At 54.4% G+C, this 26,538-nt stretch overlaps 3 protein-coding genes and 1 long non-coding RNA gene across 15 annotated transcripts in view; 2 read left to right on the top strand and 2 right to left on the bottom strand.

Moving 5' to 3' along the window:
• The window catches only part of SLC2A11 (solute carrier family 2 member 11), a 29,614-nt gene extending 9,824 nt beyond the window's left edge, over positions 1–19,790 (bottom strand). For 5 of the 10 annotated variants that reach the window (XM_019757712.3, XM_074321602.2, XM_074321604.2 and 2 more), the window contains exons 1-3: positions 8,704–8,843; positions 5,711–5,809; positions 3,023–3,183 (exon numbers count right to left, since the gene is read on the bottom strand). In XM_019757712.3, the coding sequence (XP_019613271.3) occupies positions 3,023–3,183; positions 5,711–5,809; positions 8,704–8,745 (302 nt within the window). In that variant the 5' untranslated portion in view covers positions 8,746–8,843. Of the gene's footprint in view, positions 1–3,022; positions 3,184–5,710; positions 5,810–8,180; positions 8,321–8,703; positions 8,844–9,221; positions 9,418–10,358; positions 10,437–19,530 lie in introns of those variants that run through there. The other 5 variants (XM_074321607.2, XM_074321603.2, XM_019757713.3 and 2 more) reach the window with 5 other exon arrangements.
• LOC141569231 (uncharacterized) lies at positions 8,902–9,702 on the top strand. Its single transcript, XR_012492718.2, has 2 exons — positions 8,902–9,263; positions 9,405–9,702. It is a non-coding gene; the product is annotated as an uncharacterized LOC141569231 (long non-coding RNA).
• A 394-nt stretch (positions 19,791–20,184) lies between the features above and the next one.
• DERL3 (derlin 3) lies at positions 20,185–22,561 on the top strand. 2 transcript variants are annotated; one of them, XM_019710129.3, is made up of 7 exons: positions 20,185–20,324; positions 20,433–20,498; positions 20,573–20,646; positions 20,761–20,854; positions 21,356–21,551; positions 22,117–22,207; positions 22,313–22,561. In XM_019710129.3, the coding sequence occupies exons 1-7, from the start codon at positions 20,232–20,234 to the stop codon at positions 22,392–22,394; spliced, it is 696 nt and encodes a 231-aa protein (XP_019565688.2). In that variant the 5' UTR covers positions 20,185–20,231; the 3' UTR covers positions 22,395–22,561. The 2 variants fall into 2 exon arrangements, with proteins under 2 accessions (XP_019565688.2, XP_074177713.2); XM_074321612.2 differs by having other exon boundaries at positions 21,322–21,551.
• Positions 22,562–24,790: 2,229 nt separating this feature from the next.
• Positions 24,791–26,538, bottom strand: part of SMARCB1 (SWI/SNF related BAF chromatin remodeling complex subunit B1) — a 29,829-nt gene continuing 28,081 nt past the window's right edge. For both annotated transcript variants that reach the window (XM_019757721.3, XM_019757720.3), the window contains exons 8-9: positions 25,599–25,730; positions 24,791–25,123 (exon numbers count right to left, since the gene is read on the bottom strand). In XM_019757721.3, the coding sequence (XP_019613280.1) occupies positions 25,084–25,123; positions 25,599–25,730 (172 nt within the window). In that variant the 3' untranslated portion in view covers positions 24,791–25,083. The remainder of the gene's footprint in view (positions 25,124–25,598; positions 25,731–26,538) is intronic.

The raw sequence follows: 26,538 nt of genomic DNA, 5'->3' as shown, positions 1-26,538 counted from the left end.
TTTAGTGGGTCCAATCCAGATGCAGAGTTCTGCCACTCAACTCTTTGGACCCAGGAGATCCTATGGTGCTTAAAGTATCTGTGGCAGTTGCCTAAAAGGAGAATCACAAGCAAGACTGAGGATTTGGGAGAAAAGCTACTCTACATCAGAAAGTGACTATCCTCTTAATCAGAAATAGCTCCTGGCTTATCACTAGACCCTAGGAGGTATTAATACCAGACTGGGACACCTGATACCCATGTGCCCATCATGAGCTGGGTACCATATGGCACTCCAATACTAAGGCTGAGTGTGTCTATAGCACTCCATCACTAAACAGAAGTGGCACACACAAAACTTACCCCATGTGGGTGCCAAAGATTCTCATAAGCAGGTGACATCAGCACGCCTACTCAACCATACTGCTACCCTTATCCCAAGGTACACCCAAGACCTCTTGTCTTTAGTTTAAAATAAAACAAAGCTTGACCTTGATTTGCAGATGGTTGTGTGCATATGTTGGTTCTGCCAGAAAGGTAGAGTTATGGCATTAAAGCCAATTCAAAAGTGGCCCTAAACATTAGAAGAGTTAAATTCTTCCTGTAGACAGAAGCTTGAGCATGGAAATTTGGTTGGAAAGTCAAAGTCTTAGATGGAGCAGAAGTTGAAGACTGGTTTCAAGGAGGTGTAGGGAACAGTAAACGTGGATCTCGCAGAATTGGCCCAGACCCTGCATGTCTACATGTCCATGTTTCCACTCACCAGAAGCCCCCACCACTGCAGAAGCAGCTTTTCATAATCAGGGGGACAGTACGGCCCCCTGTGATGCATTCAGCTACCTTCCTCAGCCAGCCCAGCGCTGGCTCCCTCAGCTTATAACAAAGTAGGTAGGGTTGCAAGGATAGAAAATGCACATGGAATCAAAGACAGGGGCTTCCTGTCACCAAGCTGACTAAACAGCTTGTCACACTACACAGCCAACCCTGACTCCCAGAAATGGCAACACATGTCAGGGCTCCAGTCGGCTATAAGGTAGAAGATGAACTCCATTAGATCCCTGCCTTGGGGATGGTTACTTGGGGACAGTAATTGGTTATCATTGGAACAGGCATTTGTGCTGAATTTGAATCTTCAGTTCCTTCCCTTCATGCTTTGCCAGGTGTCATTAGATACTTAGGAACAGCTATTATTACCTCTTTCTTCTTTGCAGCAAGAGCCTCAGTTTGTTTGGGAATGTGCTCCTACCCCTTATGGTTCAGCTATGAACCCAATAAGATAACCCAGTATTGGTGATTCCATTCTCAGTGCTGGGCAATGAGACATGGTACCTATTGTAAAGCCTTTTTCTTTCTGATATAACACATAGGCCAGGAAGAAATCCCCTTTCTGTTGGATGATGTTGCATCTAAGTGAGACACTGCTATAGCTTTCTAGCTACAAGCCTGAGGACACACAGGCCGACACATAGTGGAACTGGCAGCCAAGGGAATCTCAGAGGAACAGATCTTGGGTGCTGATGTAGCCATGAAGTCACCCACCTACAGACTTCTTGTGTGAGATAAAGGACCTCCTATTGTTTTGACCACCTGAGTCCTGGTTTTCTGTTATCTGTAGTTAAAGACATCCTAACAGATACACCTATTAAATACACAACATGACACCCATGCAATTTTTGCATCCAACAAAGGAACTTGCATCAGTGAAAGAGGAAGGTGGGTGTCCATGGAACTCATTACGGCATTGGGAATCTCATCATCCAGAAACAGATGACCTCAGAGTGTAATAACCTGCTGAAGAGCCTGCCCCACCAGGCCCACCGAGCCCACTCAAGAATGAAGATTTGGGTCACCCTGATGAGCAAAGAACCTCAACCTTGTGGAACTGCTGGCCCAAAGCAACAATGGGAAACTGGAGGATGGAAGTAACCAATGCAGGCGACAGCCCGTGACCAGATCCAAAACCAATGAGTAGAACCTCTACCTGTGTGTTTCCAGGCTTTCTGTGCCATATACTTTAAAATAAATTCACCCACTACTTTTCTTTTCTTTCATTAGTTTTCCTCTACTCTTTCTTCTTCTTTCCTCCCCCTAAGGGGTGTCTTGATGACAGCTGGATTTACCGTTAAGTGTGTAGATTGCTGAATATCAAGAGGTTGACTGCAGGGCTGTCAGAATGATCATCGCATGCAAATCCTGCACTCAACAAGAATACCCTCTTTATATCAGCCCTGGTGGCTGTGACAAGACAATGCTCTGAGGAGTCTCACTCAGAGAAGCAGATACATATGCTGGTGTATATGATGGGATGGCTGAGTAATGCTAGGAGGGGCACGTTTGGAGTTGGCTATATGGAAGAAAAGTGTCTATGTATGCTGGATGGTCAGCAAAGGGGTGGACTGTGCTAGCCATTTATTTTTTATTTTTTTGCCTGCCATTGTTTCTCTCCCCTCCTTCACAGGGGACACAAGGTGGGTCAACAACAACCCATCGTCCTGGATTCTGAATCTTGAATGAAGACAATGGAGATAGAATGTGGATGGAGCTAATGTGTGAAGTCATCTTCCCCAGGAGGAAAGTTCCAAGGTCTGGCTATTGAGTTCCTCAGCCCCACCTTGGGTTCTGCCCTTCTCAAGGCCTGGCTTTTGAGCACTTCCTTTCGTTTTGTGAGTTGCTCCAGCATCTTTCCAGTTCTTACAATTTTCAATTAAGTCAGAATCTGTCTTGTTTACAACCCAAGAACTGCATCAATTAGATGTAAAGAGGGGAAATGAGGCCCAGAGAGAAAACATTTGCTTATAGTCAAATAACATGACATGGAACTGAAAACTAAAGTCCTCCCTCCTTCATAGCACAGGACTCTCCCCTCCACCAAATCCACTTGGAACCCTGACTCTCATGATGAAACTACAGGCAGAGTAGGAGGCTGGGTGAGGAGCTGACCTAGGCTGGGGCCTACCAAGCATCTTCCTCCTCCCACATTCTTCAGCCTACAGATTGGGGTGCCTCTCTTGAAGGGCATTCAGGGGTACACAGGAAGCACTTACCTTCCCAGCTTGATGGCAAAGGGCCCTGCAAGCAGCGCTCCAAAGAGGCCCCCCAGGGGGTACAGAGACACGATAAGGGACCACACGAGCAGAACCAGGTGGTCAGGCAGTGGCCAGCCAGTACGTGCCCACCACGTCTCATTGGTGAATTCCTGAATGTGCTGTGGACAGAGATGCCAGTCAGCCTCCACAGGAGAAGCCTGTTGCCCCACAGGGCTCTGCCTCTGCAGAGCAGAGGTCTCCTGAGTATTACTATCCCTCTGCCATGGGCAGCACAAACTTGCCTGAGCACCTACCATGTACTGGTCTCTTTCACCCACAGTATCTCCTAGAGCCCAGTGCTAGACAGTGACCCCTCTGTGTCACTATCACCCTGTCCTCCCTGCTTTTGGCCCGGAAAGCTATCTGCATGGCCCACATCAGTGGGCTCCCTTGCTGACTGGCTTTGTTAGAAATGACCATTGGTGAGCAGGGCATCAGAAGATGGAGGAGAGGACATCAGAGGGAAGCACGAAGGATATTTGTTCCCAGGGCTCCCTTCCTGGGGGTCACCTGAAGCTGGCTGCAACACTCAACCAAACGTCACTATTCTTCTCAAGGGGGCCTATGCCACATGGCCCGCCACTTGTCCCTTCGGGGATAGGGGTGGTAATGACTCATTGTTTAGATTGGGAATTGGGCCCAAAGAGGTGAAATGAGTTGCCCACTGCCTCAGCCACAGGTCAGGGCTGCTGCCAGGTTGTTCAGACACTCTGGATCCCCAGCCCCCAGAGCTGCCACTCAGGAAAGTTACCAGAGGCCACGTGGTTAGGAATGACTGCTCATGGGAAAGAAAGACCCAGACACTCACCCTCCCTTAGTTAGAAATGAAATGTCTGTGTCTGGCTGTTCTTAGGCCTCTTCACCAGATGCGAGGGAGGATGTTAGGAGGGCATTGGGTTTAAGTGTTGGGCCAACTCTCTCCTGCCCAGGCCAGCTCAGGGTAATTAAATGGCTGCCAGCCTGGTGCCTGCTAGGTCCCTCTTGCAGAAAGACATGTCCAGAGGAGCTGACCTTGGCCGGAACTCCTCAAGCGTGACCAGAGGGGTAGGGGAGTCTCTGAGACCAAGACCCATTTTGAGGGGTTAGTGATGGCCCACAGGAGATAAGACCTGAGAGTTCCCTGCTGTGGATGGATCCCTCTCCAGTCATTAAGTTTGCACTAAAGTGGGCACTCACATCCTAGTTGAATGAACAAATAAATATGCAAATGCAGCTAGCTTAGACCTCCATTTCTAAACCCTTCATTTCATCCTTTCTTCAAGGAGCAGGGCTGCTATAATTGTTTCTGCCCAGAATGTGCTCCCACCCAAAGCTTCTGCTATCCATTAACACACCTTCCTTTGGAGAAGTTCTCTCCTGTTGTCAATTATAAAGGTGATCACCTGACCCAGACCTGGCCAATAGGAGTTCTCTAACCTCTTGACCATATGATTGGTCTAGGGGTGGGCATGTGACTCTTCCTAGGCCTTTCTAAGGTAGCTACCAGAGGGGAGGACTTTTGATTGGGGATTCCCAGCTGGCAGAAAGTGGCAGCTGTTTTCTTGTCACTGGGTGGAGGATGAGGCCAGGCAGGGACAGGAGAGCCCCAGTTCCATCCTGGGACTTGGTTCCTGCAGCTCAGCCCCCAATACGGTGCACAGCCCCACATCCTTCCCAGCTATTGGACAAGACACTTGCCCTTCTTACTTAAGCTAAGTTAGAGGTGGCTTCTATCTTAGAGGGGGCTCAAAGATTCATTTTTTTCCATAGGCCCTCACTGAACATTGACAGGGGCCAGGCCAGCGTCTGTTGCTAGGGATTCACAGGTGACTCAACACTGACAGCAAAACACCAGGGAGAAGAGATGGACCGAAAACAACCAATACACAATCCAAGTGGGGACAGCCCACACCAAGGGCTGGGGAAGAAGGGGTGACTTTCAGCAGGGGGGTGTTGAAGGAAGTCTTCAGGAAGGTGATGGCATTTGGGTGGTTCTTAAGGAGATTCTGTAGGTGGGGTGATAGGGCTTCCCAGTGGAAAGAGGGTTTGAGGAAGGGTTGGGTGCATTCAGGGAACTGCACAACCTGCTTTGGTAGTGCGGTTAGGGGTATGAAGGTGGGAGACAGGCTGACCCCAGGAGGTCTTGGACTTCAGGTGGATGAGTCTGTCCTTATTCCTGTAGCTAGTGGGAAGCCACAGAATGTTTCTGGGGAGGGAAGTGGCTTGATCAAACTTTAGAGGATCTATCAATCGATGGGGAAAGGCTAAAGGCAGGGAGGCCAGTGAGGAGGCTGGACCAACAATAGACAGCGGAGATGAGGCCTGACCTGCTGTCATGGCAGAGACACAGGGAGAAATGGCTGCATGATAGAGGTAGTTAGGGAGAATTTGATGTCTGAGAGAGGGAGGGCAGAGTCAAGGTTCACCCCAGTCACTGGGTGGAGGGTGGAGTCATCTGCTGACATTGAGGACTCAGGAGGAGTGCAGGTTCAGGAGAGGATGCAGAGCTGCATTGGAACCCACAGGATCTGTAGGACATCCCTATGGAGGTGGACGCGTGGGAGAATTCCACCAAGTGGATGCTGGCCTGAAGCCCCACAGCAGGCAGCTGACAGTCCTCACCCAGCACCCACTCAGCTGGTGACAGTGGGCACAGAGGGTACCTACCAAGGTCGGGGCGTTGATGATGGAGAGGTTGTAGCCAAATTGAAAAGTCCCACCAATGCCAGCTGCACAGACGGTCAGGAACAGGACCCTGTGCTGAATCTAAGGAGAGAAGGGAGCACACAGAGTGATTGATAACTGTCTCCACCTGCCTCCCAGGACCAGAACCTACCAATCACAGCACTGCCATTTATTTGAACCAGGCAATGAGAGGAAACTGCAGCACAGAGGAGAGGCGTTACCTAGGTCACATGGCTGGCAGGTAGCAGAGGAACCCCAGCCTTCTGCTCTGAGTCTGGGACACTGCTGCTTCCCCACCCTGGCCCCCACCAGTATTTTCCTGAGATGGACAGCAGTTCCTGGCCTTCCTTGCCAGGCTGTTCCTGGGCATGCCTGCTGTATTTCGGGAGGACAATGCCCTGAGCTGTGGACCCAGTAGAGTAGAGCTCTGTCCCGGGTAGGACAGGAGCCCCTAAGCCCCAACAACTGCCCCAGCGAATCATTCTCCAACAGAGTGGCTGGGCCTCCTTCTCTGACCTCCCAGCCTGTTCTGCAGTGAGGCTAACAGAAGGGACCACATGGGCCTACATGTATGGGGACTTGGTGGGCATATCGAGTAGCAGAGAGCGGCAGCAGCTGGGGGCAGTACCTGGGTCCCAATGCCAGCTCTGCATTTACTCCCATGTCCTCTCTGAGTCGCTTCCTCACCTGGACCTGGAGACGATAGTGCCTACTTCCAGGGTGGGGAACGGCCAAGGTACACATGCAGCACGCATACTTGGTACAGTAACGTGCGCATGTGCACATTTCATCCTAGTGCAACATACTTAGAGATGGAGGGAGAACTCCCCAAGGCACCCAACCATGAGGGCTCAATGCCCTGATGCCCGGCCCCATTTAGTTGGTATTTTTTTAGGAATTAAGTCTTGTTTATATGTTTCCTTTTATAATGTTTAATTATAAAATAACATGCTCATTAACATTTTTGAAAATTTGGTATCTGATGGAAGACCTTCACTTCCCCAAAGGCACAACTGTGAAGTGCTTCTCCCAGATATTTTCCTAGGCATTCACAAAGTAGTCAACTGTATAAAAATCAAATAGTTGATCTTTTCCCAGTAAATCATACTGCCTTCCTTGTTCTGGCAAATCGGCCTGCTAATTTAAAGTGCTGAAAGTCAAATTTAGGATCTTTTTGATACTTAAATACAGGTTTCATGGCAGAAGGGTATTTGGCTAACGATTTTCTGAAGAATTTCCAGAACCTGAGGACTCTTTATTCATTCATCAAATACCAAGTGCCTGTCCCAGCTAAGAACTGTGCTGGGGACAGATACAGCCAGGAAAAAGACAGAAGTGCATTCACCATTTGGTGAGCTACTGTGCTAGGGGTGGGAAGGAGGAAGAAGAGGCTTCAGAGGGCAGAATTCTGCCAAAGGTCTTGCCACAGGTCTGGAGATAGGTCCATGACAGGCACGCTGTCTGCCCACAATTCCTATGAGGCCTACATAACTTCCTCTTAGGCCGGAAGCCATAGGAGGAAGCCAGGTGAGAACTCGGGGTTTGGTTTCACTGGGGTCACATCAAAGACCCATGTGGGCTGCATGGAGGTGAGAGTTCCAATAAGATAGCACATCTGCAGTAACCAGCAAGAGACACAATGCCTGAATACAAGCGAGCCCATGTGGCAGGGAATGCTGGCATGTCTCCAAGGCAGCAGGAAATTATTGAATTCACTGAGATCCTGAGTGGAGATTGCCTAGTCCCATAACTGGTCACGAAAAGCATTCAAACACTAGCTATGATGGTGATTATTGATTCCGTGAACAAATACTGCTTGCCTCCCTACTATGAGCAATAAACATGCTGTTCTAGGTTCAGGGGAAATAGCAGTGAACGAGACAAAACCCATGACCTCAAAGAGCTTTCCTTTTGGCGGGGGAAGACAGGCAATAACAAAATGAAAAAGGAAAATATATGTCAACTAGTGTGACAGAAAACAGGGAAGGGTGAGAGGGGCTGTTTGGAGAGGATGGTCTGGGATATGCCCTGAGGTGACATCTGCACAAAGACTTGAAGGAGATGAGGGAAAGCGCCATGCAGATAACTGACGGAAATCAGTGCCGGTTGGGGGGTGGGGGGACCCAGAAATGCGGTGGGCAGTGTGGGCTGCCCCACTGCCTTAATAAAGCAGGACATCAGGACAGAGCTTAGGAGCATGAAGGAGGAAATGAAGGTTAGGGAGAGATGAAGGTGGGAAATAGTCACCGGCAGGGGTGAGGCAGCCAGGATCGAGGCTTGTCCGGCCTGAAGGAGGACCGGAGGACCACGCGGGCATCTTCAGGGATGCTAGGCTGGAAAGCTGCCTCTGACTCCATGCAACCCTGCACTGGCCCCCAGGCCATCCCTGTGCGTGAACACTTGCCTATGCTCTGCTGGGCCCAGCACCTAACTCCACTGTACAAACAATTACCAGATATTGTTATATTATCTGATTCCTTCGTTAAGCCTTCCAGGAGTGCTGAGCCTGTGCAGTTCACGCCGGGCCGCAATCCCTCATCAGAAACGCCAAGGCCAGGCGGGTTTCAAAATTCAGACCTTTCCAGATCGCAGGAGCCCACCGACCACGTATACATTTCTGCAGCATTCTGGGGATGAGGGGTCCGCACTGTCCGGCTTTGCCCCACTGATACACCGACGGCGGTCGCCGCGCAGGTTCAGGGAAGTGCATGCGCTCTGAGAGGAGGATGTTCGGTCTTTTCAATAAGACGCCAAAAAAAGCACAATTGAGCACAGAGGGGGAGGCGCACGCGTAGTGGGCCTCTGAGCAGTGCAAACTAATCTGGAGGCCGAAACGGACGCACAAGTACAGCGGGTATTGAAATGGTCTGAACATAAGGTTCGTGCAAGGCGTACCCGCGGCCACAGCGCGCAGCCAAGGCACACGCGCAGGCGCACAAAGTGTCAAGGGGGTGGGGGTGCAGCGAACAGGTCACCTGGGTGCGAGGCTGTAAGGGCGGCTCCTGTTCATCCTCCATGCCTCTCTTTCCGCAGCTGAGGCGGAAAAGTCACTCACTCCAAGCCTGAGGCTCAGCTACGTAGACCGGAAGGAAGCTCTAGTCTGAGGTCACCCGGGCCAACACCACGCATTCGCCTCCGCAGGTCGCAGCTGATGGCTCCGATCGCCGCACTCCAGACTCACCTGAAATTCCAGCCCTGGGCCCTCGTACCCTCCCCTCCTGCCGCCTCCGGAGTGAATCTCTGCGGGTCCCTACCTCGCTCTCCCTCAAACCGCCTTCGTTGCCCCTTCCAGCCCCTCCGCCTGGCCTCCTTTTACCCCCATTTGACGCCTCTACCTGCCACCAGCGCCTGGGCGGTCCGTCCCCGGGCACTCGCTGAGGGCCGAGTCCTTGATTCTGCACAGACACCCCCACCCTTCCCCAGTTCAGGTGGGTGTCCCCACCTTTTCCTCAGAGGAGGGGCAGACCTAGGATGGACCGAAATGCAGACCCACCAGTCTCTGGAGCCTTCTCATCGGTCCGTTGTGGCAGAGCAGGTAAGTTTGAATGCGGAGATCTGGTCTCCGGTTGCCGCCATGCGATACATTGCTTGAGGCTGGCTGGGTCTTCGGTCCTGACTCGCTCAGACGTGAGGAGCCACAGGGTCCACTGGACTGGATTAATCTTTTATTTCGCAGGACTTCACAGACCCTGCATGGAATCCAGGAGTTGGATAACGGCGAGACTGAAACCAGACTTGCCAAAAATGCTATTTGTGGTCATAAAAACTGAGACCTGAAAATGACCTTAGCAAGTCATCTGAGCAACGTCTGTAATACACACACACTAGAGTGGATACTACAATATTCTATTGCTCATGATTCGTTTTTGTTTGATTTTTGCTTTGAACTTTTAAAAATTTCTAAAAACAGTTTCAAGGAAAAATACAATAAATAAAATATTAGCAGTTGCTAATTGCATGCTTTTCCTACACTTGTTGAGATTTTCATGTGGGTTTCTACTTTACTCTGTTTATGAGTTCAATTACATCAGTAGAGTTTCCATTGGTAAACCATGCTTGAATTCTTGGGGTACACACAACTTATAATGTTGTAATTGTTGCTATTAACACATTATTGGTTTCACTTGCTAATATTTTATTTAGGTAGATTTTTTTTTTCAAAAGAACTATTGTTTTTTTTTCTCCGTAAAAAATTAGTGGAAAAACAATGGGCTAATAAATGGTGGTGGGACAATTTATTATCTATATGGGGAAAAAATGAAAATGGATCTCTACCTACCTCATACATAAAAATCATTCCTGGTACATACAAACCTATTCCAAAAAGTAAAGTTTAAATATTTTAGAAGAAAGTAAAGAACACTTTTATAATCTCAAGGTAAATAAGGATAAACCACACAGGTTTCTTATGAGGATTTATCATTAAAATTTAAAATATGTCGGTAGCTACAAGCTATCAACTAGGAGGTGTCCACAAGCATATGACCAACAAAGTATTAGTATTCAGAATATATAAAGAATTCCTACATATTAATAAAGAAAAGAAAGTGGGCAAAGTCTATGAACTGCAAATTTACAGAAGAGGAAACTAACGTGGCCAAACAAACAAAATTAATGAAAAGATGCTTACCTGTATTAATAATCAGGAAATGCAAATTGAATCCACAACAGTGTATTGTTTCACACTCAACAGGCTGGCAGGTTAATTCTGGCAATACCAAAGGTGTTAAGAATCAGTTGCACTGCTCACATATGTTTGATGAAAATTGAAATTGGTGCAGTGACTCTGGAGAACAATTTGGGCATATCTAGTAAGTTGACATTGCAAATACCTCACAACCCAGCAATTCCTGGGTTTGCTTAGAGAAATTCTTAATCCCATGTTCAAGAATATACAAAACCACACCTTCTGTCTTACATTGGGTAGGAATATGTACATATGTAGTAAATCCTTGAGTGTGTGCATGGGATGATAAATACAAAATTCAGAACTGGGTTTAACATTCTGAGTCCAGGAACCCACCAGGATGCACCGTGGCCAGGACCACAGCTATGATTATACCTGTTGCCCCCGTTGAGTCTCCCTGAAATGCCACCTGGACACCGCTGGGTCTGCCTACCCACCTGTACCCCCCATCCTCCACCCCCCACCCCCGTGCGTAAATTCCCCAACCATTCATTATTATTCTTAAGCCAGAAAGCTTGAGATTTCTCCTTGGCAAACATTAACTGGGAGTTTAAACTTGGGTATGTGAAAATCATGGTTGTATTTGTGGGCCCAGTGCTGGTTACTAATCCTCTCAGTCTACACATGGATGGCTTCAGCATCCTTTCCAAAGGAGTCCCTGAGACTCCATATGTAAGCATGTGCCCGGGTCACCCCACCAGCAACAACCCTGCTGGAAGCGGAGCTGGTCTTTATCAGATCTCCAAGTGCAGCCCACAGACCCTGTGGGATGGAGGCCTATGTCTGCCCAGCCCCAACAGCGTCACCAGAACCACACATGAGCTGAAGTATTGAAAGAACACTCCCTGACTCCCAGCCCTGGGCTTCCCTCCTTTGATTCTCATCTAGTCTCGGTTTGGTGGATGAGAAGGCAGAGGTGGCCGGCTAGAGAGGAGGGGCGACCTGCTCACAGCGACCAGCTGCTCAGGGACTGCAGTGTCTGTGGCCAGTCCTGAGTGGTAATATCCCTCCCTTGCTATGGGACCCCATGCCCCCTTGCTCTTTCCTACACACTAGGGCCGCCTACACACTAGGGCCGCCTACACACTAGGGCAGATGGGGAAACTGAGGTCCAGAGCAGCGGGGAGCTGCCCCTGGCACTTAGCAGGAAGCAGGGAAGAGCGCGGCTCACACTAAAAAATAATATAGCAAAGCGGCTGGCGCTGCTCCCCCAACCCCACCCTGGGCCGACCAACTCTTCTCACTATCCTCGCAGAGGCGGCGGAGCCGTCTCTCCGACCCGGGCCTGTCCCAGAAAATGCTTCTGCCGTTACTCGAGCCAGGGGACCCGGGCCGGCGCGAGGGGCGTCCCGGGGACTCGGCCTCCAGATCCTCACGGGTCCCAGTCAGCCCGTCGGGGGGCCCCAGGCACTGCCACAGCGACTCTCCCGGAATTAGCCAGACGCCGCCGTAATCGGTTCCGGTCGCGAGGGGGCGACATAGCCCGGGCTATGAAGGATTCTGTACCTCCGAGCGCTGCCGCCTCGGGAGGGCTCCGCTGTGGCCTGTGGCAGGGGAACAAAGAGGCCTGCGCCAGTGCTGCCCCAGGTGCAGTGGCACTTCATGGGAGGGCTGCCCCCACAGACTCTGAACACCCGAGTACTGACCCGTGTCCCCAGGCCCAGGTGCCCCTGCTCCACTCGCCCCCGGGTGATTTCACTTCCTCTGTCTAGCGCAGCACGCCTGTTAGGGGCCAGGTGGGCGGGCTTGGGCAGGAGCTTGGAGGCCCCGTGCCCAAACCCACCAAGTCTCTACCACACTGTCTTCTCCATGAGGGGTAGGACAGGGGTCTGGGTAGGTGCCTTCCCCCTGGAGCCAAGGCTCGGGTAGGACCCCAAGGACCCTGGCCTCTCCTCCAGGCTCAGCCCAGCAGCAGGTCCATCCATCATTGGGGTGAGTGGTGTGTGGGCCCCTACAGCAGATTGAGGTACCTAGCCTCTGACAACAAGTAGGCTGAGCCACTCTGGGCCCACCTCTCTGCCCTTCAGTTTCCTCATCTGTCAGCTGTGGTTTGGAGCAAGCACTGCAGACTGGGAGCAGCCAGCTGCTCCCTATGTGCGGCATGGCCACTCAAAGGCCCCTCCTCCTTACGGCGTGTTCCTCCCATTTGGACTAGCATCTCTGCCCCACACCAGGATCTTTATGAAGGGGCATCTGAGTGGATGGAGGTCAGGAGGCCTACCCACTTTAAACACCAGGCTGCCAGGGTGGGCAGTGAGACACCACCAAGCACAGCAGGCTGGCCATATGCCAAAGGGGCTCCTGCAGTTCTACCAGTTATGTACTCTCTCCAAGCCTCCATTTGCTCACCTGTAAAATGGGGACATCATAACAGCTTACCTGTACCCGATGCAGGTGCTGTGTCCTCAGGCCCCTGTGTGTGTCTACTGACACTCCCTGCACTGGACACCCTGAGGGAAGACGCCGGTCCTCTCTTGATTCCCAGACAGACCCTACTCTTGGGTGGATGAACATGGGGGCTGCAGCCTAGCTGGATATCCCCAGCCCAGACAGGGGTACAGAGGTAAGGCCCTGGGACAGCTCCTGCAGGCTCCACCCAAAATCCTACTTTGCCCCCCATCCTCAGAGCTGGCATTCACTCCAGTTCTGGGTCAAATTTCCAACTTAATGATTCAAAAGAAAGAAAAAAATCCCAACCTACAACCAGCTGAGGCGGCCCCTCCTGACTGCCCTTTGATATTTGAGGACGGAACAATGGGACTGATTGCGGATAGGAGACTTGAAGCCATCTTAATTAGAAGGAAAGAATGTCCTCATGGTTGGCTGTTCTAAAAATACAGCTGTGCCCACATCTGGAGGGGAAGGGTGGGAGGTGTGGGGAGGTGACTGTTAGGCCAGAGTCTGAAGCCCTCATGCCTGCATTCCACGGTGGGAGGAGGCCCCTCTCATCAGGGCCCATAGAAGGGGAGAGGGGAAGACAAGCGTCCAGTCCCCTTTGGCTGGGCCACCTGGTGCAGCTTTGGGATGGAGTTGAACAGGCAGCTGATCCATTTCTGGGTCCGTCCTCACTCCTTCCCCAAGCCCTCCTCACACCCCAGCCTCAGTTTCCTCAGTTGTACAGAGGGGACACACAAGGGCCTGGTTAATGCATGCTGGTTCTTTTATCAACCCTTGCCTGACCTGGGCACAGCGGGCATCCAGCCACAGGCTGCTGACCAGGGAGAGAATTTTTTTGTGGATTTTATGATTTGGGGTCGTATTTATCAGCTTTTATAAACTTGTTTGTTTTGTTTGTATTACCATTCATTTTTGTACCTCATCTTGCATTTATAACTTTGCATTTGTTTTCTTAAAGATGCTCCCAATACCTCACGAAAGTGAAGGGCATATGAGGACTTGGAAAATGTCTTGAACAAAATGTGGAGGCAGGAATTCGGGCGGTCTCGCCAGGGGAGGACAAGAATGCTTGGGTTATTGTCCTAGTCCACTCGCATGAGCTTCCTGCCACAGTGGCTGGGCAAGCACCTGGCGTGGGCAGCACCCGCCCGGATGTGTGTGAACAGGGCCTGGGCTGCTTGGCGGGGATGTCAGTGGTGTATGCCAGGTGGTAGGTGAGTGAACCCTGGGCCTTTCCCAGCCTCTCCATCCACCTGCCCAGAGCTCTGAGTCACTCGTCCTGGGCAGGGACTCCCAGAGTGGTGGGCCCTGTCATTCCAGGTCCCTGCCAGGCCACAGAACAGAACTGCCTGATGATCTGGCCAGCAGGTGATGAGGAGGAAGATTACAGGACAATGTGGCCTCAGGTTCTACACATGCACCCCAGGGCCACACAGCCCAGAGCCCAGTTGCAGCCTCCCAGGTGTGCAGACAGTCTTTTCATTGTGTCTCGCAGTTCTCCTGTCTCTGTGAACTCTCATTGTGGCCCTGCCATTTGGCTGAGTCTGCCAAGCAGATAAGCTGCTTCTCCCAAAACACAGCCTGCAGTGCTGAGCCCAAAAATAGTTGTGGTGGGGAAGGGGGAGGCTTGCCAGACACTCTGGGGCTCTGGGGGGTAGGCCAAAGTGGCCTTGACATTCCAAGGTGGCTTTGACATTCCAGCAGAGGCCACAGCAGGAAGTGGGAATTAGGGGCAGTTGCTGAGGGTCATGAGAGCCAGGCATAGGCTCGGGCTGGACTGGCAGCTGGGCTAGGAAGGAACCATCTCGTTCAGCCATCGAAGGTAAGAGACACTGAAACTGCGGCCCAGTCAGGGAGCCACATGTCCAAGCTATAAAACAGAGAAGCATCAAAGGAGCAGAGTCTCGAGTCAGAGACACTCCAGGAGCCCAGAGGTGGCAGAGAAGTTTTGCCTCCAAACCATGACTGGAGAATGGTCTGAGGCTGCACAGTGCTGCCTTGCTGGTGACACCCTCCATGGGCTCAGGAGGTTGATGCCCCTCACTCCCTGTGAATCTCCTCTGTGCCCCAACAGTAGGATGGAGGCAGCTCACCACCTCCCCCTTCCATCACCCATAACGGGGGCAAAGCCAGGACTGGCACTCTTGTGTCTTGGTACCTCTTTAGCTGTGTGTCCTCAAGTATGTTACTTAACCTCTCTGAGCCATCATTTGTAATAGTGACCTACTTTGTAAGGTGGTGGTGAGGCTTAAGAGGTTAGTAAAACTCATGGTGCAGAGTCTGCTGAGAGGTCACTGAGCAACTTTCATCACCATAGGGACTGGCTCCAACCTGGGCTCCGAGCAGCCCTGCTCCACAGTGGCCCTTCCTCACCCATGAAACGAGTTCATTCCTGCCTCTGCACCATTGCTCAAGCCTTTCTCCCTGCATAGCATGCTCTCTCCTCTTTCTACTACAGTCTTTGTCAAGAGCCGTCCTGCCTCGCAGCCCCTCAGAGGACCTGTGGCTCTTTGTCCTTGGGCCGCTTACCAGTCAAGCTCCCTCTGCTTAGAGTGAGTCCGAGTCTCCCTAGCCAGAGGGAGAACTCCTGTGGAATGGGGGCCCCACTGACTCCTTCCCATGCCCTTCAGGCTTCCATGGATGTTCCTGACCACAGGCACGTGAGAACTCAGGATTAGGAAGCAGGCAAGGACACAGGCTGGGACAGAGAGTCCTTCCTTCGGCATTCACTCATTCACACCAGGGACTGGCGTTGGACGGGGAGGCCAGCCATGACTGTCACAGGACGGGGCACCTACCCAGACATCTCAGACGTCCCCACCATAGACAGCCTTGGAGCTGGAGGAAACTCTACAGATGGACTCTTCCAACCAGTCCATTTCACAGACAGGGACACTGAGGCCAGGAAGGAGTGGGGCAGGGAGTGGCCAGGCCCCATTGCCAGCCTAAGGCTGCAGATCCAGCCCTGGAGTCCAGGTGTGAGGCCTGCCCTTGCTCGGCATTGCAGCAAACACCAGGAATAGAGAGAGCATGTTGTAGAGCTGCTGTGGGAGTGACCAGAGCCACAGAGGGCAAGGAGCTGGGAGGACTAGGCTGGGGTAGCCAGGGAGGGCTTCCCTGGGGTGGTCATGTCCTCATAGCACTCTAAACTCGGCCTGTCCCAAGCAAATGGGTGGTCTGCCCCCCAAATCTGGCCATTTCCCATGTCTCAGCCCTCTGCCAAGTGCTCACTAAGGTCTGTGGCTTCCATCTTGACCCATTCACTCCCTGTCACATGCCTGCCACTGCAGGTCACTGCCATCCTCCTCCACTCTGACCATTGCTTAGACTCTTGTCCCTTTCTTCTTCCAAAGAGCTGCCATCTAATCCTAACCTCACCACCATCCTGTGGCTTCCTGCTGCCCTTGGGACACAGACCACAGCCAATGTGGCCCTGACTGGGCTGGCCCCAGCCCTCTCCAGCCTCACATCCCATGCAGCAACTCTTCCTTGGCCCTGCCTTCCCTCTGTCTCTCCATGCCACCTCAGGACCTTTGCACAGGCTATTTCCCTGTGGTGTCTGGCTAATGTCTACTTAACCTCTGCCCTGCATTGCCTCCTCCCTACCCACTTCACCCAGAGATCCGCTAATTCCTAGCAAGTCCAGATTGTGCTACCAGGCTCAGAGGGCCAGGCCCAGGTTGCTTCCTCTGCTGCCCAGGCCTGACACAGCCCACCTGGACGGTTTGTTATTCTTGCACTCCGGCCATGAGCAGCTGCTGCAGAGTGGGTTCCGGATTCGGTGCTAAAAATACCCCATGACCCAGACAGGAAGGGCCAACAGGGACACAGCTGCTCCTGGGAGGAGATGGCTGGAGCTGCAGTGGAGGCCCACCCACTGCGGTTTGAGGGGGTGGTCCATGTACTGGAAGGGGGTGGGCACTGAGCTTAAAGCCCCTGAGGAAAGGCTCCCAACTGAGGATGCTGAGGGCCAACAAGGGGCATCATGTGTTGTCAAAAGGAAACTGCAGCTGCCTCCGGCATGCACACAAAAACACCTTGTTTCTGATTCTTCTGATTTGTTACGTAGGTATGTGTTGCTTTTGGAATAAAATACATTTAAAAATTAAGTGCGTGGGACCCTAACAGAAGATAAATAAGCTCTGGTCCCTTCAGGGAGGGCTTCCTGAAGTAGGTGGCATTTCCACCACCCTCCCTTCCTCTTCACTTTTAACAGAACATCTAGGCTGGTAGGAAAGGAAATGAATGAATGAGATCCTGAGCAGTCCCAGAAGTGAGAAGCTGAGGCCTGAATAATAGGTGGCAGGGGTTGTGAGGTATGTTGGAGGGGAGGGAAAGGACTGGAGAGTTCTGTGGGAACATCAGCTTCGATGTGGGGCTGAGGAGAGGGGAGCAAGGGTGACCCCAGGTTTCCGGGTTATCACAGGCTGGTGAGGGTCTCTCCTAGTGTGAGGCCAATGAGGAATGCAGGCTTGATGGGCACTCAGGGGGTGCTGTCCTGCCTGTAGGCACTGAGAGAACCTGGACAGGGGATTTGGGGTGCCTCTGGGTGTCTCCAGACTTGGAGATCCTAGGGCTCCTTGCTCTGCAGCAGCAGGCAGGGTCACAAGGCCAGAGAGGTGGCTTGGGAGCAGAGTCTATTGTCACCTTGCAAGGGAACACAGGCCCTCTTTCTGCTATAGCCCTCAGCACAGGAGAGGGAAGGTGGACCTAGCCAGCAGAGTTTAGGACAGACTGCTAAAGAGATGTTAGCATCCAGCACACTGCCTGCCAGCGTCTCTAGGCCCCTGGGAATGTGTGGTGCCAGGGCTTCTTCTCTCCATAAATGTCTGAAGGTGCCTGGGGGTCAAAAGAGAAATGGACCTGATGTCTATCGTGGCTTCTCCTGGGCCTGAGACTGGACAAGTAAAGCCTGGACTGGACCTCAGACCCTGCTCTGCCTCCCTACTGGGCCTCAGTGTCCCCATCAGAGGATACCCCAGGGCTCTGAGAATCTGCAGTAGAACCTAGCCTTTGCTTTCCTGGCTGCCCCCACCCTGGGCTCCCAGCCTCCCAGGAATGTGCTTCTCCACCCCCAAATGGGGCGCCTGCCTTATCGGCCCAGCAGAAGGGGAGACAGACTCCCCTGTCACCATGACAGCCCCTCCCATTAGCCCTGGCCTGACCCTGAGTGGAGGGCCGGCCAGCGCCTGGAGGCAGGAATACCTCCCCTGCCCCAGAAGACAAGAAATCCAACCTCCCTCCCTGGCTCCTTCATGACAGTCAGGCGCCCGCCCTGGCGTCTGAGGCCCTGGATCCCCGCCCTGCTGCCAAGCCTCCACCTGGATGGCATCTACTCTGCTCAATCCATCTTGAACATGACCTTGGCCTGCTTCACTGGAAAACCAAGACTGTCTGAGGGGGGCTCCCTCCGCCTGCTCCCACCACCCAACCTCTCAGCACCTTGGTCCACCGCCTGCTATAACCAGGTCTCCTCACTCCTGAACCCAATGCCCATCCCCCTCAGTGCTCCCAGACTCTACTTCCTCTCCCCTCTGGGTCCCTCATTCTATTGGGATCTACCTCAGGTAACTTTCTCGGCTGGTTCTCCCCATTCCAGTCTCCCGGGGGACCTCAGGACCCTGTCCTGAGCACCCCTCCCCCCATCTTTCACACGTACATCCATGGCTGAGCTCCCATACTGGTGAAGACACGTCCACCTGGGCACCTTCCTCTACCTCATGTCTGCTATTATCCTGGCCACCAGGAACCCTGGCATGGTTGCATCCCACAGTCCCTTCCCAGGCCATGTCTACTGGGACTTTTCACTGCCTTGCTCCTGAAGCCCTCTCCTGGCTCAGCTCCTGCCCACTTCCAGCCTCCCCTGGCTGGGTCTGCCTTCTCTCTTGATTAATAAGGTTGAGCTCCCCAGGCCTGGCCTCTTTTAAGTCTAGCCTTGCCCCTTGGATATCTCACAAAGGTCCAAGGCCAAATGACATTGATCAATGACTGACACCCACATTTAGATCACTTGCCTGACCTCTCCCTGCAAAACCACACCTGGATTTTTCCAGGAGGATGTTGCAGATACCCCAAACTTAATGAGACCACAACAGGACTCTCCACCTGCCTGCCTTTTCCCCAAGCATTCTCCATCTCAGAAAAGGCCACTGCCTTCCATCAATCCTGTGTTTCAGACCTCCAAGTCCCCTTGATGCCTCTCCAACAGCTCTGTCCAGTCTGCCAGCAAAGCCACCTCCCACACCTCTTTGCCCTTCAGAATCCACTCTGCCCAAGCCACCAATGTCCCTTGCAGCCTACCCCTGCTCACTGATTCCTCTGGCAGTCTACTGTCCTCACAGCACCCACAGGGATCTTTTAGAATTGACAACCAAGTAGTATCACCGCTTCAAGGATCCTTTCCAGATCACCCCATCCTAGCATGGAGCCCATTACCTGACCCTCCATCCCCCCACTTAGGTGTTATTTCTGTCAGCGCACTGTTCCGTGAACACTAGCTCTCATATTAGCACAGACCTATGACTGCTTGTCTCCTCGGCTACACCAAAAGGGAGTGTCTTTTATTGAGTGCTGAATACACAGCATCCTGAACAGTACCCAGCACACAGTCAGTACTCAATAAACGGCTGAGTTTCTTCATTAGAATGAATTAATGGAGTTTCTTTTTCCCACCAAAGTTATGAGGCCCTCTCCAGCCCATCCACTTGCTCTGGCCCACCTCAGCACCCTTGTGTCCCACGGGGTCTGCAAGTCGTCAGCCCAGCCCCTCCTCCAGTGGGCCACCAGGAAGACTCCCCACAGGAGCTGACATGTTCCAGTGGGGCCTTGGACGTGCAGGGGGATTTGGACATGCTGCTGAGCGCCTCCTTTGTTGTAGGTGAGGTGGCACTGTCTCTGGTTCTCAGAAGGGAGGAGGACGGGCCCAGATCGCAGGCCAGCTCTATGTGGACCCACAGAAAAGCACGGCCCCGCCCCGGCCCTCTGAGTTCCGCCCCGCTCACGTCTCATGCCCCGCCCCTTCGTCTCGCTGTGCCTGGATCTTGTCTTTTCTACACTCACCACTAATCTTAGCCCTGCCCCTGTAGTGGCCCCGTGGGTACTCGCCGTTGGTCCTCTGTACCTTGTCGCGAAGCGACCAGTTCATTGGCTGCACAGTCTCCCGCGCCGCCACTACAGCCATCACAACAACCGCCACGTGCTCAACCGTGGGGGCTGCTCATTGGCCCCGAGTCTCGACCCGCCCACGTCTCCGACCCACCCCCGGCTTCCCGCTTCTACTTCGTACTGGTTACCTGGACCAAGGCCCCGCCCCTGAGCCTGGGCTCACTTCATCTCCGACGTGGATTGGCTGAAGGCGGGGCTTGGAGGTGCGTTAAAAAGCGCGCAGGAGTTTCGGACACGCGTGCCTGAGAAGGTTCAATGGCGTGGCAGGGGCTAGCGGCCGAGTTTCTGCAGGTGCCGGTGGTGACGCGGGCTTACACCGCGGCCTGCGTCCTCACCACCGCTGCTGTGGTGAGTCGACCGGGCGGGTGGGGCGTCACCATAGTTACAGGCCGGAGGGAGGGTCGCCATGGTTACGGTTGGATGGGGGCAGCCCCTGATGTGTCCCTGGTTCCGCAGCAACTGGAGCTCCTCAGCCCCTTCCAGCTCTACTTCAACCCGCACCTCGTGTTCCGGAAGTTGCAGGTGAGGCCGCCCCACCCTTGCACCTGACGTCCCTGCCCCGCCCGCCCGCACGCCTGACTGCCCTTCCCTCACAGGTCTGGAGGCTCGTCACCAACTTCCTCTTCTTCGGGCCCCTGGGATTCAGCTTCTTCTTCAACATGCTCTTCGTGTATCCTGCGCCCCGTGGACCCAGGCGGGGATGGGGCGGCCCCGCGGGCTGAGGCGGCCGGGTGCTGGTAAACTGAGGCCCCGCCCAGTGGCACTTCCTATACTGATGTCTCAGGTTCCGCTATTGCCGCATGCTAGAGGAGGGCTCCTTCCGCGGCCGCACGGCGGACTTTGTTTTCATGTTTCTCTTCGGGGGCATCCTTATGACCGTATCCTTCCCGGACTTCAGAACTTCAGGCCGCAGCGCCTGTTGGTCCAGCACCTGTTGGCCCTAGGCCCCACATGGGCGCCCAGGCCTGGGAGGGACGGGGTCGTTCACTGAAGCTTAGGACGTATTGAGCATTCATTATGTGCTCAGCTCCAGGCGCCAGGTCTAGATCTTCAGGGCTGTACAAAAAGTACCACAGGATGATGCACAGGAGAGCCAGCTGGGGTGCCTGGGGGCTGAGCCCTTAATGCCAGCAGCGGGAGAAACGGGGGCAAGGGCGGGCAGTGCTGGGAGGCCAGGTGAGGTGGAGAGGCAGGGCAGAGTCTTCACGTGGGCCTGAAGGCCACATCGTGGCCTTAGATTGGGAAGGGCACACCTTGATGGGGGAAGGACACAGGAAGAGAAACCAGTGAGGGGACTGCAGGGTAAGTTTAGGTCAGAGGAGCCTGGGGCTGAAGCCTGCACCAGGGGAGGGCCTCCCAGCACCTTGACTCTGGCCCAGCTGCTGGGGCTCCTGGGCAGCCTGTTCTTCCTGGGCCAGGCCCTCACAGCCATGCTGGTGTACATATGGAGCCGCCGCAGCCCTCAGATGAGGGTGAACTTCTTTGGCCTCCTCACCTTCCAGGCGCCATTCCTGCCCTGGGCACTCATGGGCTTCTCAATGCTGCTGGGCAACTCGATCCTTGTGGACCTGCTGGGTGAGCCTGCCTGTCCATCCAGCCTGCTCTACGTAGGCTGTCTGGTACTTGGTCTGTGGGAAGGCCACCCCAGGCTGGCTGCTTTACCCAAGCCTTCCCTCCCTCCCTCCCACCTGCACTGAACAGCTCATCTACTCCCCCCCCCACAACCCCCTGCCCAATCCCTCTTCCTGCCCTCCCAGCATCTGTTCTTACAGCCCCTTGTACAAAGCCAGCTGGCCTACAAGTTTCACATCTTCATGTCTCACTTGCTGATGCTTGTGTGGGTGCTGACCAGGGAGGGGATGAGTGGGTCAGTGTTCCAGCCATGGCTCCCACTCCTCCGATGTTCTCAGGCCCTCCCCTTGACAGGTCCTGCCCACTTCTGGGTCCTATGAGACTGTCCTTCAGGGCCAACCCCAGCCCTTTCCTGGGCTGGCAGTCACTGGGCACTCATGCTCTGAGACCTGAGGTTTCTCTGGGCCTGGCTGGGCCTCCAGGGTTGTGCGTGGGGGCCTGGAACAGGCCGTAGTGGCCCTGGGCTGTGGCGGGAGGGTGGCCTCAGCAGTCTGCAGCTCTCCCACAGGGATCGCTGTGGGCCACATCTACTACTTCCTGGAGGATGTCTTTCCCAACCAGCCTGGAGGCAAGAGGCTGCTGCTGACCCCTAACTTCCTGTGAGTGCTGGAGATAACAACCCTGTCCCCATTTGCCCTCAGATGGCTCCCAACTGCCTGGGGGAACCATGCTGGCTTCCGCTCAGCATGGGTCCCTCCCCATAGGAAGCTGCTACTGGATGCCCCAGAAGAGGACACCAATTACCTGCCCCTTCCTGAGGAACAGCCAGGACCCCTGCAGCAGTGACCCCATCCAAGGCCAGGGCCAGCTCCAGAAGCGTGTTTCCCTGGCATCTGGCAAGCCTCCATCCCACCCCTAACGCCTGCTTGCAGCAAAGCAACCTGTCCTGGAGGCTGGGCCCGTGCCCAGGGCCCACCTGAATAAATAAATGACTCGCAGCCTCTTTGCCCACAGCATTGGCTCCCCCTGCCTCGTCCGGCCACAGCCTTCCATGCTGGGCAGGTGCTGCTGGCCTTGAACTAGAGCCACCAAGCCTGGGCCACCCTATCCACCCTCTGCCATGCGGGTGGGGCTGGCCCAGGGTGCAGCTCTACTCCCAGCAAGCCTGGACTGCCCTGTCAGACCACTAGTAAGTTGGTAGGATGGGAGGCCCGGAGAGGGTCAAGAACCTGCCCAGTTGCCCAGCAGAGCTCTGAGCTCATAAATGGCAGACACGGGTTCTCGACCCAGCCCTTCGAATGCCTCAATGGAGCCTTAGGGAAATACATCACCTGTGTTGGGCCTCTGCTCCCTGCCAGTCAGGGAGGGGGTTAGCAGCAGGCTGTCCCTGTTGTGCTGAGTCTGGACTGGGGGGGGCCCTGCCTGTGGTGCCCTCAGGCTGATGCCCCACTCAGCCCCTCCTGTGCCTCACCAGCAACCAACAAGTAGACCTCTGCCCCATTTTCCAGCTGAGCAAACTAACAGACCAAGGCCCCATGGGGTCAGGTGCAGAGGAGAGCTAGGACTTGGTCCTCTGCCCTTTCTGTGACCCCAAATTCTTGAGAAGTTTTCACCTTAGCAGAGTCCTGCACTGGCTGAGGCTGACACCTCTGGGAAATCCTGTCCCTACCTTCTTTAGCTGAGGACCATGGGAGCCTTATCCGACCCTGCAGCTCACGTTTCTCTTCTGTAAAGTGGGCATCAGACAACCTGGCCAGCTTTCCTTGTTGCTCTAGACCAGTCTGGTTTATCCCTAGATGATCAATAGCACAGGGGTTGTCATGTTCATGGATGACAAAATAATTGTCAGAGTTGACCTTCATTTTGCAGCGAAACCTGTGGAGCAGCCCCTGGCCCTGCAGAGTGTGGGCTAGCGGTGAGGGCCCAGCCCCGGGCCTGGAGCACCAGCCCTGCCCCAGGCCTCGCCCAGCTAGGTGGGTTGGCCTGCTCAGCAGGGTTGGGGCACGCAGGGTTCGTTCCATCCCTGGTGTGGAGGCCCAGGGCTGTGTCTTACCCCACAGACCAAGAAAACACCTTGTTAACAGAGCCCACTTGTTTCCAAGGCCAGCAGGGCCTGGGCCTAGAATCTTCTTTGTCAGAGCCTACAGGTGAAGCCCAGCTGGCCTCTTGCTCCAGCAAGTTCCACTCCTGGATGAAAGGTAGGAGCCTGAGTACAAAACCCCTGGGAGCTGTCCCATGATGTGCTTACAGGAGCCCGGATGGCAAGGTCCATCTCACCCTACATCCTGGCAACTGAGAACCCTAATCCCTACTCGGGCTAGGAAGCCAGGTGCCACAGGGCCCCAGCCATGTTCCCAGGGAGCAGAGCAATCCCGATCCTCAGCCTCTGCCATAGCTGGGGAAGTGTCTGCCAGAACCGGAAGGTGGCACCAGCCCAGGGCCCATTATCATCAGTAAGCGTGGCTGTGTGCCAGTTCACCAAGCAGTGCTTACACTTATGGATCCCATGTCCCTTCTGTAGAGTGGGGACACTTCCACATTAACAGATGAGGTGAGGATGCCGAGGGTATAACATGCTCATCAGAGGCAGAGCTGGGGAGATGCCCCAGGCTGTGCCGCCTCCTCTACACATAACCCCACGCCAAGCCAGCACAGGGCCAGGCACGCTGCTCCAGAGTTCTCCCTCACAGCCAGCACGGAAGGGAGGTGGTGGCCCGGGCCATGGCACCAGCCAGGGGTGGAGATGGACTCCAGTCTACCTATGGCGTGCGCTGGACTGGCTGGTCACCAGGCTGATGACACTCTGCAGTGTCTGCACTGGATGGGGCATTTGCAAGGGACTCTGGAGCGGGGGAGCCTTTGGCTGCTTCACAAGGCCAAGCAAAGGGGGCAGGGTGGGGCTGCCATAAAAGACAAGTGGGCCCCCGCCCTCTGAGCCTCATGACCACACTTGTCATTTCTCCCACTCTGCAAGGACATCTGAGCATGGGTGGTGGTGGGGAAACTGCAAGGCCTGAGGAAAAGCAAAGATTACACTCTGACTCAGGCCTTGCAGGGGCCGCGGTGGCTGAGGGGGGAACCCTGGGGCCCAGTCAACACCCACTTGCTCACCTGGGGATCTGAGGCAGAGCGGAGTGAGGCCTGGCCCACCAGCATTGGTCACACACCACCCCCAGCGGGCCCCACTCCCTGCTCTCCTCCATTCTTATTTTTATGCTACCGCTTTGAAGAAATGGAACATGACCTGTTTGCCTTTTATTTAAAAAGTGTTGCTTGCCCTATCTGGGGCTCCTATACAAAAACAAAACGCAATCCAAAACAAGGCCTCTTCCTGACCAGACACTGGGGTGATGGGGGCTGCCTGGGGCTCAGCAAGTGGAATGTGTGCCCGGGGAGGGCGACCTGGAAGGCCTCCCTGCCCGTGCTCCTCAGGAGGGCCCTGAGCTGCCCCCTTGCCTCCCTCCTTGCCAGAAGATGAAGGAGAGGCAGGCCGGTCTTCTGAACGCTCTGTGGGAGCCAAGCGTTGATGGGCTGGTTACCAGGCCGGGGCAGTGTTGGCGAGACGCCTCATACGCCTGCAGGAGGGGAGAGGGTGGTGACCCAGGGCCAGCTCCCAGCACTGGGCAGCTGCCATCCCTTGGGGCTCTCCAGGGCAGCCAGGGGAGTGGAGACAGAGAAAGGACAGCAGGTGGGATCCCCAACCCTTCTCTTCCCCCAACCTCGACCTGTGTGCTGTTTGGGGCCCTGAAGCTGCCCTCTCACCTGTCTGCTCAGGCCCTGCCCACCTCTCCAGGGGTCCTGAAACCTGAATCTGGGCTGTAGTCAGACCCAACATGAGGATTTACTTTTGCTCCCTGCAGGGTTTGAAACCTGCACCGTGAGAGCCAGATTGGGGCTCATCACCCTCGGGCCTGCCTCTGGCCGCCTAGGTCCCATCCCGAAAACCGGGTCACTGGGTTAAGGCGATGGTTCCGTACATTCCTGGGGGACAGGGCCAGTGGGGGAACCAGCTGCAGGGACCAGTGAGGTGGTGGGGTGGGGGTGGGGTACCTTGTGTTCCTGTCCTGGTCACGGATCTTCTTTTCCATCTCAGCATCTGTCAGGGTCTCCAGCAGTGGGCACCACTGGTCAGCATCGCCTGTGTTCCGGATGGCAATCTCCACCGTGGGCAGGGGGTTCTCACTGGGGTGGGGAAGAGGAGAAAGTGCTAGTTCAGAGCAGCAGCTAGAAAGGCCCCAGAAATCAGTCTGCCCCTTGCCCGCCAGCAAAGGGAACGCTGGAGCCCTGCACGGCGGGAAAGCCTGGGCCTTTGCTGTTTCCTTCTCCAGCTCCTCCCCACGGAGCCCATTTCCATGCCCAGCTCCTCAGAGCAACACTCCTGACAGGTAGCAGGAGATGCTACTGTCACCTGAGCCTCAAGGCAGAGATGCCTGGAGACACTGCGACCTCCTCTGGCTACAGAAGGGCTGCCCCCCATTACCCTGAACTGCTCTTCAAAGCAACAAGCCCTTTGCTGCCACCTCAGCGTCTCTGGGTCTGTGAGACTGAAGAGGGACGTTCGCTGTGGAGGTGGTTCCCATGACAGAGCAGTGGCTGGCCCAGCCATTATCGCTGAGGCTGGGAGGAAGGGGAGGGCTGTCTGCCCCACTCAGTGTCCAGAGCCAGGACCCCCTGATTGAGGAGACAGAGTGTAAAAGGAGAGCAAAGGAGGGGGCCACCCAAGAGTCCTGGACACTCCCTCATTGCAGGAGGCTGGGCCGGCCTGCTCCTGAATGTTCCACACACTTGCGCTCTGCCCACTTCACCAGGGCTGAAATAAGCCCCAGAGAGGCTGCACTATTTGTTTAGGGCAGAGAGCTGAGACCCGAACACGTCTCCTGACCGCTCTACCATGGAGTCCCTCACCCCAAGGGCCACCTGCCCATCCTCTTGACAAGAGGATACAGTGTGGAGGGGAGGGGTCAGCCTGGGCAAAGGTTATGAAGTCACA

Source organism: Rhinolophus sinicus, chromosome 9 (genome assembly GCF_057876585.1).
Source record: "Rhinolophus sinicus isolate RSI-liver-muscle chromosome 9, RSI-T2T, whole genome shotgun sequence".
Lineage (NCBI taxonomy): Eukaryota > Metazoa > Chordata > Mammalia > Chiroptera > Rhinolophidae > Rhinolophus > Rhinolophus sinicus.
Note: the sequence above shows the minus strand (reverse complement) of the source record. Positions and strands in the feature narration are given on the sequence as shown.

Excerpts from the sequence above, each read along its gene's own strand:
- DERL3 (XM_019710129.3), top strand. The coding sequence starts at position 20,232 with ATGGCGTGGCAGGGGCTAGCGGCCGAGTTTCTGCAGGTGCCGGTGGTG. Across the intron at positions 20,325-20,432 it reads TCCTCACCACCGCTGCTGTG|CAACTGGAGCTCCTCAGCCC; the intron begins GTGAGTCGACCG and ends CTGGTTCCGCAG. Across the intron at positions 22,208-22,312 it reads CTGCTGACCCCTAACTTCCT|GAAGCTGCTACTGGATGCCC; the intron begins GTGAGTGCTGGA and ends CCCTCCCCATAG.